Below are 16,429 nucleotides of genomic sequence, written 5' to 3'. Positions count from 1 at the left end.
AAGGGAAAAAGGAGAACTACAATGTAATTTTAGGAAAGAGAAGAGGTTAGGGAAAAAAAACAAGTGGGTGGGGTAACAACGTGTAGGTCCAAAAGAAAAGGACCAAGAAAAGTTTAAAAATTCTTATAAGGACAGTCAAACTTGAAAAGCGTTCTTAACGAGTTTGGGTCTGAATTCCAAAGGGTGGGAGCAACCACAGAGAAAATAGTATTTCTCCTAGGGCTCCTTTTATGAAGCCGCGTTAGCAGTTTAACGCACGTAACAGCGCGTCAGAGGGAACATGCTACCATGTGGAGAGCGGCCTGCGAGGTTCGTTACAGCCGGCCGCGAACTTCAGCAGGCCGCTTTGAACAGGAGCGGTAGCGGTTGTTGCGGGAAGGGGGGGAGTTTTAACAGGATTAGAATTTTAACAAGAGGAGTCGCCGAAAAAAAACCTTCAGCCGCAGCAGGCCAGCACATGGGAAGAGAAGGGGGAGGGGCCGAATGGAGCAGGGCAGCTCACGGTAAGAGAAGGGAATGGGGGTGGGGGAAAATGCTTCTACTGCTTTTGCAGGGACCTGGAGGGGAAGGGGCTGCTGCTTCTGCAAAGAAAAGTGCTGGGGGGAGAGAAGGGAATGGGGGGGGGGGGGAAATGCTGCTACTACTTCACAGGGATCTGGAGGGGAAGGGAAATATCACTGCTGCTTCTGCAAAAGAAAGTGGGGGGGAGAGAAGGGAATGGGGTGGGGTGGGGGAAAATGCTGCTACTGCTTCAGCAGGGACCTGGAGGGGAAGGGAAATACCGCTGCTGCTTCTGCAAAGGAAAGTGGTGGGGGGGGGGGAAGAGAAGGGAATGGGGGGTGGGGGGAAATGCTGCTACTACTTCACAGGGATCTGGAGGGGAAGGGAAATATCACTGCTGCTTCTGCAAAGGAAAGTGGGGGGGGGGGGGGGAGACACAGAAAGAAATACAGACAGACAAAGGAGGCTAGGGAGAGAGACAGACAGAAATAAAGACAGACAGGGGACCAGAGAGAGACAGAAAGAAAGACAGACAGACAAAGGGTGCCAGGGAGAGAGAGAGAAAAATTGCAGGAGGGAGAGAGACAGAAAGAAAGGAAGAAAGAGACAGGAGCAGGGAGAGAGACATAAATAAAGAAAGACAGACAGCCATATATTCTAGCACCCGTTAATGTAACGGGCTTAAACACTAGTATTTAATAAAGCTTCATTGTTTCTAACAAGCCAAAATATGGTTTAAATTCTTTTGCTTAAAATTCATCATGGAGAATCACCGATTTACATGACTTGTTTACTTTGCTTTGTGAGAGGAAGCTCTTGTTACCTCAATCAAGCTCTCCATTCCAATTCCCAAAGGTGAGAAGAAAGAAATATATTAGACTATTTACTGCAACTTTTGCATATCAAGTGGCAAAAATCATAGACAAATTTGCCAAATATTGTTACCTCTGAGCCTAATTATGGCCCTCTTTTTCTAAGCCGTGGTAGAGGTTTCTTCCGCAGCCTGAAGCGCTAAATGCTCTGATGCTCATATGAGAGGGTATAAGATTTTTTGAAAGTTTTAGGGGGGAAGGGGAATTGTATACAGCCTTTCTGTAGCTTTGGTATTCAAAGCGGTGGGCACTGGAGGATTAATTGACTTGCCTAGGGTCACAAGGAGCAGCACAATTAACAAATATGGTTTTAATTTTGTTATTCTGGAGACTGTCTCCACTTTTATAATTTGTAAACTGCTATGAACTTGCGAAAGGTATTTGTGGTATAGAAACAATGACTGTATATTGTATTGTGAGAAGAAGGGTGGTCCTCTCTGCCCAACTATAAGCGCATGCTCACCTGGAAGACACCCTGTGCATCGGCAGCTACAGCTGCATGCAACGGGCTACGCCCCGTGTTGTCCTGCGCATTTGTGTCAGCTCCGGCATCCAGTAGGCGTTTAGCTGCGTCAGCACGGGCATAGCGGGCAGCCAGGTGCAGCGCCGTCTCCCCCGTACGGTCCGTCTGTGCCCCGAGGTTGGCGCCCTGGCAGATGAGATCGGATATGATGCTGGCAGAGGAGTCCTCGGCCTCGTCATCTTCATTCACATCCAGCTCCATGCCTCCACCACAGAAAGAAGCCAGCATCAGTGGGGTGAAACCATCTGCAGAGGGGGCAAGGGGTGAGACCGGGGCAGAAATGAATCACTGAAAAGGGATAAGAGACAACCCTCCACAGGGATCCTTTATTAACAAAAGGGGAAACAAGGCAAGTACATCAAACACAGGATCTGTCATCAGAAATCATTTCTGTTGTTCCCTGGCTGCCATAGAGATGGTCAACTGTAAAACGAGAGCTAGAGGGGATGCATGCAGTGGCTTAGCAAAGATGAGGCGTCCCCCCCATCCACTCCTTCCCAGTCCCCGTTCCCCCGTACCTCTTTAACGTTCCTGGCTCTTCCTCCAACGTTACTTCCTAGACGCGGGTCCAGGAAGTGATGTCAGAGGAAGAGCAGATGCTGGCTGCTCGCGCCAACAACGTAAGAGAGGTTTGGGAAAGGGAAGGGGCACATACATGCATTAGTAGGGGCAGGGAAGGATGGGTACTGGCGCCTGGAGTGGACCACCTCCCCCTTACTATGCTACTGGATGCATGCCGGTGCACAGACATACCACAGAACAGCTACATGTGCGGTTACATACCGGGGCCACGGACATTTACATCCATCCCATCCGTATCAAACTCCCCTTGTGGAGGGGTCAGTGCCATGGATGGGGGCATTCGGATATCAGCTGCAGCAAGGTGATGCTGGGTCCACTGGCGACAATCCACAGGGTCTTCACTATCTGATACGCCGTGTTCTTCCACCTGTAGTGGGAGGGGTGGGGAAAAGGGAGGAGAAGAGCCAGACCTACCATGAATCCTGCACTCTACGTCACAATCTCCTATCCATCTCTTTGAACCTTCCAAACTGGACAAGCCAACCTGTAAATATCTGATTCATTTCCACAATCAAAAATGCCAGATCTCACCCTCACCATCGTTAGGACAGGGCTATTAGGAAGCTGTCTGTAGTGCGATGCCAGAAGAATGGATATAGGGGCGAAGGGGAAAAAGGTCTTTACCATGTATGTGTTTACTTGAGGATGCCAAGAAGACCTGGGGAAATCCTCCTTCCCCAAATCTATGAACCCACTAAGACTGGACAGGAGCTGGCATTAAATACTCAGCACAAAAAATGTATAATCTTTTGGACAATGTTAAAGCCAATAAAGTCCAATCACTGGTTCAGAGATCCAACATGGCCGCGGTCGTGGTTTACTGAGCAACCGCCCGCAAGCCTTACCTGCTAAATATTTCCTTCCGGCGGTTTTTCACCGTTGTTGACTGTGATTATGCTGAAGAGGAGAGGAAAGGGAGCCTTTGCAATCTCGTGATGCTCTGGTGCAGTCTCCTCCGGCAACATTGAGGAGTTGCTGAGGCGGATGCAGGGCGCCATTGGAACGTCGGCGTTGCCACTGCCTGAGACGCTTCCGGGAGACGGAATGGAGGCGTCGTTTCGGGCTCATGAGATCTCGTTGAGCTTCGACGTGAGAGTCCCTCCTCCCAATCCTCGTGCCGCCAGTTCCCCGGGGGTAGAGAGGCAGTCGGAAGTTGGCATGCTGTCTCCCCCTGAGGTTGCTGGGGACGGCAAGATAAACAACGACTCAGGCTCCCAGAGTTTGCAGCAGAGCCTGAATGTACACGAAGATGGTACAACGCTGGGGTCAGTCCCGACCCAGGAGGAACGGGGAGGAGAAGGTCCTTTGGTTGGTGAGCCTAATTTTTCACTATCAGATTTGCAGACTTTTAATATTGTAAAGCCCCAAGAAGTCACATTAGAGGCTTTGTGGGATCTGACTGCCAATTTGGTCAGAACAGTGAACACTAATTACTTTCAGATTGAGGGGAAAATAAAATCCCAGAAGGAAGTTCTTCAGATAAAACAAGACTTGGGTGAATCAAAAGTAGACATTCAGAATATTAAAGATCAACTTAAGTCTTCCAAATTGCTTCAGGAGATATTAATTAAGGACAATGTCAATTTAAGAAGGAAGATAGAGACATTTAAAAATTTCTCTAGGAACAATAATCTTAGATTGATTAATTTTCCCCGAATTTTAACAGTTACTCCAAGAGAAATGTTAAAACGCTATTTGTTGGAGATATTGGAAGTACCGGAGATTCATTGCCTCCTTTCACTCAGGTCTATTATTTACCGAATAAAAATCAAGATTACCAGGAAAGAAACCAAGGACCAATTGATGTATCTGCTTTACTTGAAGGTTATCATGCCGCTGTACTGGGCCATGGTACGCCCTCACCTGGAGTACTGCGTCCAGCACTGGTCGCCGTACTTGAAGAAGGACATGGTACTACTCGAAAGGGTCCAGAGAAGAGCGACTAAGATGGTTAAGGAGCTGGAGGAGCTGCTGTACAGCGAAAGATTAGAGAAACTGGGCCTCTTCTCTCTCGAACAGAGGAGATTGAGAGGGGACATGATCGAAACATTCAAGGTACTGAAGGGGATAGACTTAGTAGATAAGGACAGGTTGTTCACCCTCTCCAAGGTAGGGAGAACAAGAGGGCACTCTCTAAAGTTGAAAGGAAGTTCTTCTTCACCCAGAGAGTGGTAGAAAGCTGGAACGCCCTTCCAGAGGCTGTTATAGGGGAAAACACTCTCCAAGGATTCAAGACAAAGTTAGACAAGTTTCTGTTGAACAAGAACGTGCGCTGGTAGGGCTAGTCTCAGTTAGGGTGCTGGTCTTAGACCAGAGGGCCACCGCGTGACCAGACTGCTGGGCATGATGGACCACTGGTCTGACTCAGCAATGGCAATTCTTATGTTCTTATGTCTGATAAAGAAAACGCTATACCTGCAACATTGATTGTGACCTTGGCTATTACACTGGATAAAAATTGGCTTCTGAGATTATTCTTCAAAAATAAAGAGAAAAAGTTTCTTGACTTTAAGATACAAATGTTCCCAGATTTGGCAAAAGATACACAAAGGCGTAGAAAAGAGATTCTATTATTAAAACCTGGAGTTTTGGCTCTTGGGGGAACTTTTTACCTTCGTCATGCCTGCAAATGTATAGTACAATATAATTCTCAGAAATATGTTTTCTTTGAGCCAAACCAGCTGACGGCCTATCTTTCTTTGTCCCTCCTGGAGAAGGGAAAGAAATGAGGGCTTTAAGATATTAGACGCCTGAATATCAGTTAACCACGTACCACATATCTTTAGTTAATATTTCCTTGTTATTCCATTTATATTACATCATGGATCTTATAGTGGACTTGAGAGATTATGCAATATTTAGTTCTTATACAAAATTAGTGAGATTTTTTGTTTTCCTTTGCTGTAATCACTTTCTGTACAAGTGTATCTTGATTTGTTATTTGAAATCTATAAATAAATAAAAATAAATAAAGTCCAATCACAAATCCAACCTATAATTGGCTAACAACCTTAATCCCTTGGAGAGAATGCTTGAACTAGGAAAATGCAACAATTACTAAAGTTCTTTAAATAATAGACATCAGTATGAGCCCTTGGTATACAAACGAGGGAATATGGGCAGGGAATATGAGCTTGGGTAGTAACTCATAGGTGACCAGCACCATACTTAAGTCTAAATGAGAACTGCCCCATACATCATTTAGTCCTTTTTGATATTATCAATCTAATCACAATCCCATTTAAGTCATAGTCCAACATTCACACCAGGGGAAAAAGGAAAAAATACAAAATAAATAAATTCCCGAGAACCATTACACCAGGGGTGCCCAATAGGTCGATCGCGATCGACTAGTAGATCGCCAAGGCAAAGTGAGTCGATCGCGGAGCCCATCTCAGGCTCCGTGTTAGACTCACTTTGCCTTGGCGATCTACCGGGCCGATCAGCCTTCCTCTCCCCGACGTCAATTTTGCTGTCGGAGAAGTTCGGGCCAGCCAATCGCTGCCTGGCTGGGACGGAACTTCCTCTCTGACTGCAGAATTGATGTCAGGGAGAGGAATGCTGGTCGGCCCGACGCAGGAAAGTTTGGGGGGCGGCGGCTTTGGGGCCTGTTACCCGATGGCGGCGGCGGCTTAGGAGCCTGTTCCCCGATGGTGGCAGCAGTGGCTTGGTGGAGGGCAGGGAGAAAGAAAGAAAGAAAGGGGGCAGGCAGGGAGACAGAAAGAAAGAAGAAAAAGAAAGGGAGGCAGGGAGAAAGAAAGGGCAGGGAGTTGGGGGAGGGAATGAAGTCTGGAGGAGAGGAAGCATACAGGCTGAAAGAAGGGAAGAAAGATTTGATGCACAGTCAGAAGACGAAAGTGCAAACAGAGACTCATGAAATCACCAGATAACAAAGGTAGGAAAAATTTTTGTATGGTTGTTACTGAGGTGACAGTGCATAGAGTCACATTTCTTGACCTCTTTGAAAAAAAACCCAGAAAAGGAATGATAATTAACATTTTCTATGCGTACAGTGTGCTTTGTGTTTTTTTAAAATTTTATTGTTGGTAGATCATTTTGACTTGGTCATTTTAAAAGTAGCTCGCAAGCCCAAAAAGTGTGGGCACCCCTGCATTACACTATCACAGTATCTAAAATAATTTGGTGTAAAGTGCAGAGTGCAAAAGTAAACATTTTGGAAACTAACTACTGTATTTGCCGGCGTATAAGACGACCCCCCAACTTTTACAGTTAAAATATAGAGTTTGTTATATACTCGCCGTATAAGACTACCCCTTCTTCCGCACACCTTCTGCACAACCTTCTGCCTGCCTGTCCCCCCCTTGAAGGTCTGCACCCCCCGAAGGCCTGCACCCCCCCGAAGGCCTGTCCCCCCCCTTGTAGGCCTGTCCCCCCCTTATAGGCCTGTCTCCCCCTTGAAGGCCTGCCTGCCTGCCTTTCCCCCCTTGAAGGCCTGTCCCCCCTTGAAGGCCTGCCTGCCACCCCTCCCCCTTGAAAGCCTGCCTGCCTGCCCGCCCGCCCCACCCTGAAGGCCTGATGCCCCGACCCACCCCGAAGGACCGCTCGCCCCACTGACCTTCCTGCACCACCTGTGAAGCAGCCCGCAGCAGGATCGCGAAGTCAGCGTCAGCGATCCCTGCGCTGCTTCCTGCGCCACGGTCCCGCCCCTCCTCTGACGTCAGAGAAGGGGCAGGATCGCGGCGCAGGAAGCAGCGCAGGGATCGCTGACGCTGACTTCGCGATCCTGCTGCGGGCTGCTTCACAGGTGGTGCAGGAAGGTCAGTGGGGCGAGCGGTCCTTCGGGGTGGGTCGGGGCATCAGGCCTTCAGGGTGGGGCGGGCGGGCAGGCAGGCAGGCTTTCAAGGGGGAGGGGGTGGCAGGCAGGCCTTCAAGGGGGGACAGGCCTTCAAGGGGGGAAAGGCAGGCAGGCAGGCCTTCAAGGGGGAGACAGGCCTATAAGGGGGGGACAGGCCTACAAGGGGGGGGGGACAGGCCTTCGGGGGGGTGCAGGCCTTCGGGGGGTACAGACCTTCAAGGGGGGGACAGGCAGGCAGAAGGCTGTGCAGAAGGTGTGCGGAAGAAGGGGTAGTCTTATACGGCGAGTATATAACAAACTCTATATTTTAACTGTAAAAGTTGGGGGGTCGTCTTATACGCCCAGTCGTCTTATACGCCGGCAAATACGCTACTCTAGACTACTTTTTCTTGTCAAGTTTATACATTATGCATTACATTAACTGTTAACTGAGTCGAGCTCCTTTTGCTTGATGACCCGGTCTATAAAATTAAGTTTTAGTTTAGTTAAGTTTAGTCTACTAAACCCTTTTTTTTGTTCTCTGGACTCTCTGTCCTGAAATACTATTGGTAATTATGGATGAAAACCAGTTAATCAAGATTAATTCAATACCTAAGTGCTGTGAGGAGTGAGATGTGATACTATTTCCTACCAACCTTGAGTCTTTTGGCCTCGGGGCAGTCTGTATCCAGCCAGTCCTCAGAATGATCACCAATCAGACTTTCACCCTTGGATATACTCCTGGGAAACAAGCAAGGGGCACTGGTTAGAACAGGCAGGGATGGACAATTGTATGGCATCACCCTCCCTTTGCATGGACATGTTGACAAAGTACCACACATAGAAACATAAAAACAAATATGATGACAAATAAAAGCCCAATGACCCATCTAGTCTGCCCATCCGCAGCATCCACTATCTCCTCCTCTCCCTATTGGCTAATGCTCTTTACAACTGCATTGTGAGGTCAACTACAAACTACACTTTGCACTAGAAACAGTGTCAAAATGGATGAGAGACCACAAATTAAAACTGAACCAAGACAAAACCAAATTCTTATTTCTAGAAAGAAATAAAACCCCAACCATAACAAACCTAGAAAGAAACTCCATCACATATCCCTTACAACCCAACTTAAAACTTCTAGGAATAATGATAGCCAAAGGCTGCACCATGCAACTTCAAATCAGCAAAACGATTGAGAAGGCATTCGCAACCATGCGCAACTTAAGACAAGTCCGAAAATACTTCAACAACGAACAATTCAAACTCATAGTACAAGCGCTAATCCTAGGACTCTTGGACTACTGTAACATACTTTACCTGTCATGCCCCACCAACATGCTAAAACAATTACAAACAGTCCAAAATACAGCCCTAAGATTAATATGCTCGCTGAAAAAAATACGACCACATTACCTCAGATTTCCAAGACTCACACTGGCTCCCCGTACAAGCGCACATACAACACAAATTCTACTGCATCCTATTCAAAGCCCTAAATGGAAATGGACCAAGCTATCTGAACAACCGCCTAATCAGAAAACACACATCAAGACCAAGGAGAACTCAAGCACACTTTACCCACCCCTCAATCAAAGTTATGCAAAGCAAAAAAATATATGACGGTCTACTAGCTACCAGAGCAGTAAAAATAGACCACCACCTCTAAAATCTGCTGACCACAACGCCCAACTACAAAACATTCAGGAAAGAACTGAAAACCATACTATTCAAGAAATTTGTCAAATGATCTAACCAAACTGTATCGACCATTCCCAGATCCCAACACATACTATAGCTGTCAACCTTGTAATCTCCCTGGGAATGCCCAGGCTAATTTCTTGTTGTAAAACGCCTAGAACTGAAAGGTATTGGCGGGATAGAAGACATCAATGTAATGTAATGTCATAATCTCTCTCTTTAGGCTAAGGCTCTTTACACTTGCTTTGTGAGGTCATAGAGCTTTATGGTTATGGAAACATGACAGCAGATAAAGGCCAAATGGCCCATCCAGTCTGCCCATCTGCAGTAATCAATATCTCTCCCTCTCTACGAGATCCCACATGCTTATCCCAGGCTTTCTTGAATTCAGACACATAGTAACAGTACACACATGGATTACACACATAGCAACAAGAGAGATCAGAAATGCCTACAGTACTAACAGACAGACATCCCACGCACAAAGGAAGATGAAAACAGACAGTCTCTCTCACTGGGAGTTGGCTCTTTCCTAATGACTGGGCATTTTAGCCATCTGGATAAACTCTTACTTCATCCCAAGTGAGTCCTGACCCAGAGGCTCCCGGCGACTCTTCTTGCTGCTTGCCTTCTTCAGGGTGAACCCTTCAGGGAACCAGAGGTGGCTGTTCTCACGCTTCCGACGAACTACCAGCACGCCCAAAACCAAGATGACGAGCAGAATGACTGCCGCCACCACCACCACCACGGGCAGCACGTTTGTGGTGTCCGGTTCAAAAGGCTCACCTGTCCAAGAGAACAAGAAGCAACTTAAAAATCCCTCTTCCCCATTGACGGACAGAGAGATCTCGAGGCTAGATACAGAAATAACCCTATCAACACATGCAATCAAACATGAGACAAAACCCAAAACCTCTTTCACTGTTCATGGCAAGTCTTCATTCACAGAAAACTTGTATTTCTCTCTCCCTACTACATCCTTGTTGCGGCCCTTTCCCAGAAGACCTAACCAGAGCTGGGAATGAAGTCCAAGTTCCCTGATCTCAATAGTTTCCCTAATATGGGAAGCTGAATCCAGAGCTTGGAATGGAACTCAGGACTCATAACCTAAGCAGTGCTCCCAATCTGAACAGCAAGAGCCACAGCTGAGAATGGAACCCAGGTTTGGCATGATCATTCCCTTGCTCTCCCACACTGACTCACCACGGACTTCTCTAATGGGATAGGGGAATTCCAGCCTCTCCACGGCAGACAGTGCTGCCAGGTAATCTGCTGCACTTTCAGCATCAGGGAAGCATTTGTCCGAGGCCTGAAAGCACAGGCGGTTGTCAATCTCCAGGTTAACCGTGGATCTGAAGAGAAAACAGAGAGCGAGAGTCAAGAGTCAGAGGATAACCGAATTCAGAGAATTCTTCACACAACCAAAATAGAAGCACCACCCATTTTCATCTCAAGCCTTCTCCAATGGTCATGGGGTACGTCCGATCTTCCAGGCTCTAGGTTTGGCAAAGATCATACCCCCTTCTACCATAAGCCAATATAATTCACAAATCATGATCCCCCTTCCCATAATTCCCTCCTCCAAGACTTCCAATTACAAGGACCCCTTCACTTGTCTGAAAGGTTCTCACAAGTCATAGCCCACAAGTGCCTATCCCTGGACACAAGTCTGCACCAAAGAGTGTGGATCCCACCCCCCTCCCTGTCCCAAAGAATATCTGACACAAGGTTATCTCAAAGTCCCCTCTCCCTAATTTAATCTAAAGTTGAACAAAGGTTATAGCTGCCTTCTTTTCCAAATTCCCTAACCAATGTGCTGTGTGATCCTTCGGAAGGATGTGGGTTAAGGGTGTCTATGTGTTGCCCATGATCCCCCCAGGCTCACCCAATGACCTCTTTGTCCAGCTCCCGTTTCTGCAACCTTGAGGTGGGACGATAATAGGGGTATATCATGTAGTTGCCTTCCTTGTCAATGCGAAAGCGCACGGAAGTGTGCAAGATAGCACTCAGCTTCTGTAAAAAGGCTGCACCCGTCCGCAGCAACTCTTCAGGGGGCAGCAGCACCACCAGCACCAGCACCCCCTTTGCCAAATGCTCCGGCACCTCGCCAGCACAATCCAGGCCATCCCATCCACACTCCTCATTGTTACAGCCCTGGTCGCACCGTCCATCCTGGAAGTGATCCGTGCAATATTTCTCGTACACAGGGCTATTCCAAAGTGGAAAGGAAAAGGAGAAAAAAGATGAGGGCAAGGGGCGATAGGGAAATAGAGGGAGATAGGAAGAAAAAGCAAAAAACACACAAATTAAAAATCTACAAATAATACAAATTACTGTGCAGCTTCAGGCCTCCAAGGCTGAAAAAAATCACAAGAAAACACAGTAGTATACTCTCACTTGAATCTCTTCACCAGGAGGACATGTTCAGCTTGTAACCAATACTGCTAAAGCTAAACTCAGAGGCTGGAGTAAGAGAAAGATGAGGCAGGGATAGAGCTCAGGAAGCCACTGAGAATCAAAGAAAAATATGGTTGAAAGGGTCCTCAGAAGGTCACATAAAGTTTTAGAAAGACAAGGTTGAAAGGACCTCAAGTGGTCATCTAGAGTCCGAGATGGGATTGGGAGGAATCTAGAATCAAAGAGGTACAGATTGGAAGAGCCTCAGAAGACAACTACAATTATAGAAAATTAGGTCTGGATGGGAGCTTAGGAGGTCTTCTACAGCCAGAGATAGGTCTGGGAGGTACATTATGAGGTCTACAGCCAGAGAGAGATAGGACTGGGTGGGACTCATGACGTCTTCTACAGTCATAAAGAGATAGGGCTGGGTGGGACCTCAAGAGGTCTTCTACAGTCATAGAGAAAGGGTTGGGAGGGACCTTTTATAGTCAAAGAGAGATAAGGTTAGGAACGACCTCAACAGGTCATCTAGTCCATCCCCTACCTTGAAGTTGGAAGCCCTGCTTCTAATTCATCCCAGATAGAAGTGTGCCCGTCCTACTCTTGAACCTTTCAACCATGGAGATTTTACTTCCTCCCAGGGTAACTGGTTACTTCACTCTCAATATCTAACTTAAGTCTTGCCTACTGTAAATTAAACCCAAGGAACTGCTAACCTGTCTCCACTTTATATATCTGAAGGAAGTTATCAGTTCACCAACCTGTCTTCCCTTTCCCTGGTTAAATAGCCTCAATTCTTTCACCACAAACCAGATCTGAATCTCTCATTTTTGCTGCTTATCCCTGGACTTCTCCAGCCCCATGAAGCAAAGGACCCAAAATAGAGTGTTCTGTGGAGCAAAGTCCACTCCACAGTGTAGAAAGCCTGATACACAGATTAAGATGATGCAGAGAATGGGCTCGAGGCTGCCTCATCATTCTATGCATTATTTGGCCACATATCCTTCTCCAGACCCTTCCATGCCACCTAGAGGCACTCACTTGCAGCTCTTCTCTTGGCTCTTGCAGTCAAAGTTGTCGTACAGGCACTCAGGAGTGTTGCAGGCCTCATCACAGCGGCTGTTGTTGAAGAAACGCCAACACTGCAGCGCCTCACACTTCTTCCAGGGGTCATCCACAGTCAAGGAGCAATCCCCACCATCCCACTGGCAGGCCGGAACATTGCATTCACGGTCACAGTAACGGTCACCTGCCTTGGTCCTGCAATCCTCCCGTAAGCAGTGATGAGGTGCTTCGGGAGGCAACGGTAAAGGCGTGGGGCGGATGAAGCGCTCACAGCGGCCACCTGTGAAGGCCCGGTGGCACGAGCACTGGAAGTAGGGGAAGCGCTGGGTCTCCCGACAGGTGGCACCATGGTAACAGGGCGCAGAAGCACAGCTGCCATTGGAATGGAGGCGGCAGTCAGAGCCCAGAAACCCTGACGGGCAGGTGCAGTGGGCGCCCAAAGGAGTTTGGCGGCAGGAACCACCATTGTGGCACATCAGCTCCCTGCAGGACAAGGCATTTCGCTCACAGTTTGGGCCAAAATAATTCTAGGAATAGCGGGAAAAAATGGAAGAGGTAAGAAATTACTCTAGTGTATTTATGGTACCTGAATGTACATCACTTCAACAACTTTGGGCTTCCAGGTGGCGTATAAGAAAGAAAAACATTTCACAAAATTTTTATCCCACGCTATCTATAAAACTTAAGTGGCTTATAATCAAAATATGTATAAACTTAAAACAAAATAAAATCACATGTCATCAATATAAAAACAAATCATCAAAAACAATACATAAATAAAATTAATAGATACCGTGTTTCCCTGAAAATAAGCCGTAGCATGAATTTTTTTAAATGTTCCCAATATAAGCCCTACCCTAAAAATAAGCCCTAGTTAAGATCGAGCCCGCAGCCCACCCTGAATGTCCCTGACACTTCCCAACTCCATCCCTAGTTTAAAAAAAAAAAAAAAAAATCCAGGCTTCTATTATTTCAGGGCTGCTGCCCACCATCAGAAGTAGGAGGGAAAGACAAATGCTTACCAAAAAAAATCAGACTCATCGATTCAGCGACCCTCACCCCGGTGAGACCTGACATACCTCCACTCCAAGGCCTCCTAAAGCAGCAGCGGCAGCAATGCTTTGAACGGGCTGCTTTGCGGCCTTCCCCCTGCAGCATCTTTCTATCCCTCTCTCCCATCCCTCTGTGCAGCAGAATCCCACTGACCCCCCCCCACCCGTGAGATTGACATACCTCCACTCCGAAGCTTCCAAAAACAGCAGCGGGGGCAGCGCTCTGAACGGGCAGCTTAGCAGCCTTCCCCACCGGGGTCTTCCCTCTGCTGCGTCACTGATGACATCATTAGTGATACAGCAGATGGAAGGCCCCAGTGGGAAAGGCTACGAAGTGGCCTGTTCAGAGTGCTGCCGCTGATTTTTGATGCCTCAGAGATATGTCAGTCTCATGGTGGGAGGGTCGGTGGGATTCTGCTGCACATGGAGATGGGAGGGAGGGATAGAAAGATGCTGCACAAGGGGGAGGGGAGGCGCAAAAGGAAAGAGGAAGAATTGGGGTAGAAGAAAAGAAGGGAGATACGATTGTTTTACATGAAAAAAAGATGACATCTCCCGAAAATAAGCCCTAATGAAATTTTTGGAGCTAAAATTAATATAAGACCCTGTCTTATTTTCGGGGAAACACGGTACTCCCAGAGAGGGCTGCAGGGAGTGCGAGACCCTCACACAAAGACCTGGTAATGAAAGTGAAAGCTCTGAGTGTCTAACAGTATATTTTTGTCCCCTCCCTGGAGAACTTACCGAAAGACACCTGCAAGCATAGCCCAAGGGTGTGTTCACTGCCACCTTGCACTCCCCGTTGTTCTGACATGGCTGTGATTCACAAGTGTTGATGATGCTCAGACACTGGCGACCTGTGGACAGAGAGCAGAGAAGTCTGCATAAAAAGTTGGAGGAGGGGGGAGTTATGTACAGCGCCCTCTCTAGTCCTTCCTGCATTCAGATCTTAGCACTGGGTCTTTACACGCACACAAAGGTATTTGGATGTTTGCCGCTAAAGGTCTTCTATGTCCTACTCCTATATACGCGCTCAAACACACTTAGGCAATTATCACTGTCTTCTAGCCACAATCTAGCTGATATTCAAAACAATTTAACCAGCTGGAAACGGCCACTGACCGGTTAAATTGTTTGTCCGCGGCTATTCTGTCATTTTCGGCGACATTTAACTGGTTAGTTTTGCTGAAATGACTGGTTAGCGCCAAATTCAAAGAAGCTAATGTGGACATTCCAGGGACGGAGTCAGGTTAAAAAACGATATTCAGCCCCTCACCACATTGGAGGGGAGGAATGGCTAGAGCTGCTGCCTCAGCATCATGAGGTTGTGAGTTTGATCTCAGCCTGCTCTTTGCGACTTTGGGCACTTAACTCACCATTGTGAGCCTGGTGGGACAGATAGGGGAAATGTTTAAATGCACTGCAAACTGCTTTGGTCAAATCTCTTCAAGTTTCAAGTTTAATGGAGATTTGATTAATCGCTTAATCATAATTCTAAGCAATGTACATAATAATAAAATTACAAAATGTGGGGAACAATACAATAAATAATAAAAATCAGGTCTGACAAGAAAAGGCAGTCAATAAAGCCCAATAAATAGTTTCAAGTTTATTAAATAAGTAAATTAAGCTACATAAATAACAATTCTGTCTTTAAGCGACTTGGATGTCCAGAAATAGTGCTCAAAAGCCACCACTAAACCAGATTAATGTCTTAAAGTCAAACTCACTTATAAATAATGACTACATTGAATAAACAATTGTCTTATTCTGAAAATCTTAAATCTTTTTGGAGCCCTCACAAGTGGCACTCTTAACGTAAAAACTCTCCGTTTGCATAAACACTTCTGTACTTCGTCATCGGCTCAATTTTTAACCTTTTCTTCAAATAAACATCTTCAACACATCTTCATAATTCCTTGGGGGGTTTTCCTGTCATATTTAAATTTAGATAGCTTTCTTGTTTCCAGGAATTCAATGGATCTACTGATTTTTGTGATGTGTTTTCTATTTTAGTTCCTGGTCTTTTGCTATATTTTGCTTCTCAATAATAATTAAAAAAAGGTTTGAAATAAATATATCTATTCAGAGCGGTTGCACAAATAGCAGCCATAACTTTAGAGAGACAAATTATCGGCTTATGTTTAAGATTAAATACCGGGCATAAGGATAAGTGGATGGATTGCCTGCTTCTCTTATTGCGGGGATGGCAGCGTGTCTGAATATTGCCTCTGAAGTTCTCTTCCCCTCACCTGTAAATCCCGACTTGCACACGCAGTGGAAGTCATTAGAGAGCTGCACACAGTCCTGAGAGTTCTGGGGGTCACACGGGTTTGGGGAGCACTCGTTCACGTCCCCCTCACAGCGCTCTCCAGTGTACCCTGGCGGGCAGGTGCACCGATAGCCTCCCACCTTGTCCACACATGTCCCGTTGTTCAAGCACTTGGGGGCCCGGTTGCCGGGGGTTGTGGTGCAATCGTCTTCATTAATTTCACATAGGACTCCTGTTGGAGGGAGAGGAGAGAACCCAGGAGAATTCACTGCCGGTGCCACAGGAAAGTTACCAGGACTGGAACAGCTCACCCTGCAGAGAGGGAAGCTGACAGCGGATACACTCCCCAGCCCTCACAGAGTTGGGACCAGTGGCAGAGTAAGGGGGGGTGCTGGCACTCATCCTCCTCGCTGCCCCTTCCCACTCCTCCCCCTGCCACACGCACGCCTTCACTTCCTCTCACTGTACCCTCTAGCTCTTCACCGGCGTGAGCAGCAACTCCAACCTGCTGCCTATGCCAGCGTTGGCTCTCCCTCTGACATCACTTTGGGTCCCGTACCTAGGAAGTGAGTGATGTCAGAGGGAGAGCCGATGTGGGCAGCAAGTTGGTGATGCTGTTCACGGTGGGAAACTTAAAGAGATACAGAGAAGGGACACACGCAT

General features: G+C 47.0%; 1 protein-coding gene across 1 annotated transcript in view; it reads right to left on the bottom strand.

The window, feature by feature from the left end:
• Positions 1-16,429, bottom strand: part of NOTCH3 (notch receptor 3) — a 195,491-nt gene that overhangs the window by 27,923 nt on the left and 151,139 nt on the right. The window contains exons 23-31 of the mRNA XM_033923748.1: positions 15,747-15,998; positions 14,239-14,351; positions 12,419-12,969; positions 10,863-11,186; positions 10,181-10,329; positions 9,550-9,763; positions 7,930-8,014; positions 2,680-2,845; positions 1,837-2,141 (exon numbers count right to left, since the gene is read on the bottom strand). Of these exons, the coding sequence (XP_033779639.1) occupies positions 1,837-2,141; positions 2,680-2,845; positions 7,930-8,014; positions 9,550-9,763; positions 10,181-10,329; positions 10,863-11,186; positions 12,419-12,969; positions 14,239-14,351; positions 15,747-15,998 (2,159 nt within the window). The remainder of the gene's footprint in view (positions 1-1,836; positions 2,142-2,679; positions 2,846-7,929; positions 8,015-9,549; positions 9,764-10,180; positions 10,330-10,862; positions 11,187-12,418; positions 12,970-14,238; positions 14,352-15,746; positions 15,999-16,429) is intronic.

Source organism: Geotrypetes seraphini, chromosome 16, assembly GCF_902459505.1.
Source record: "Geotrypetes seraphini chromosome 16, aGeoSer1.1, whole genome shotgun sequence".
Lineage (NCBI taxonomy): Eukaryota > Metazoa > Chordata > Amphibia > Gymnophiona > Dermophiidae > Geotrypetes > Geotrypetes seraphini.
This window is presented reverse-complemented; position numbering and strand designations above follow the sequence as displayed.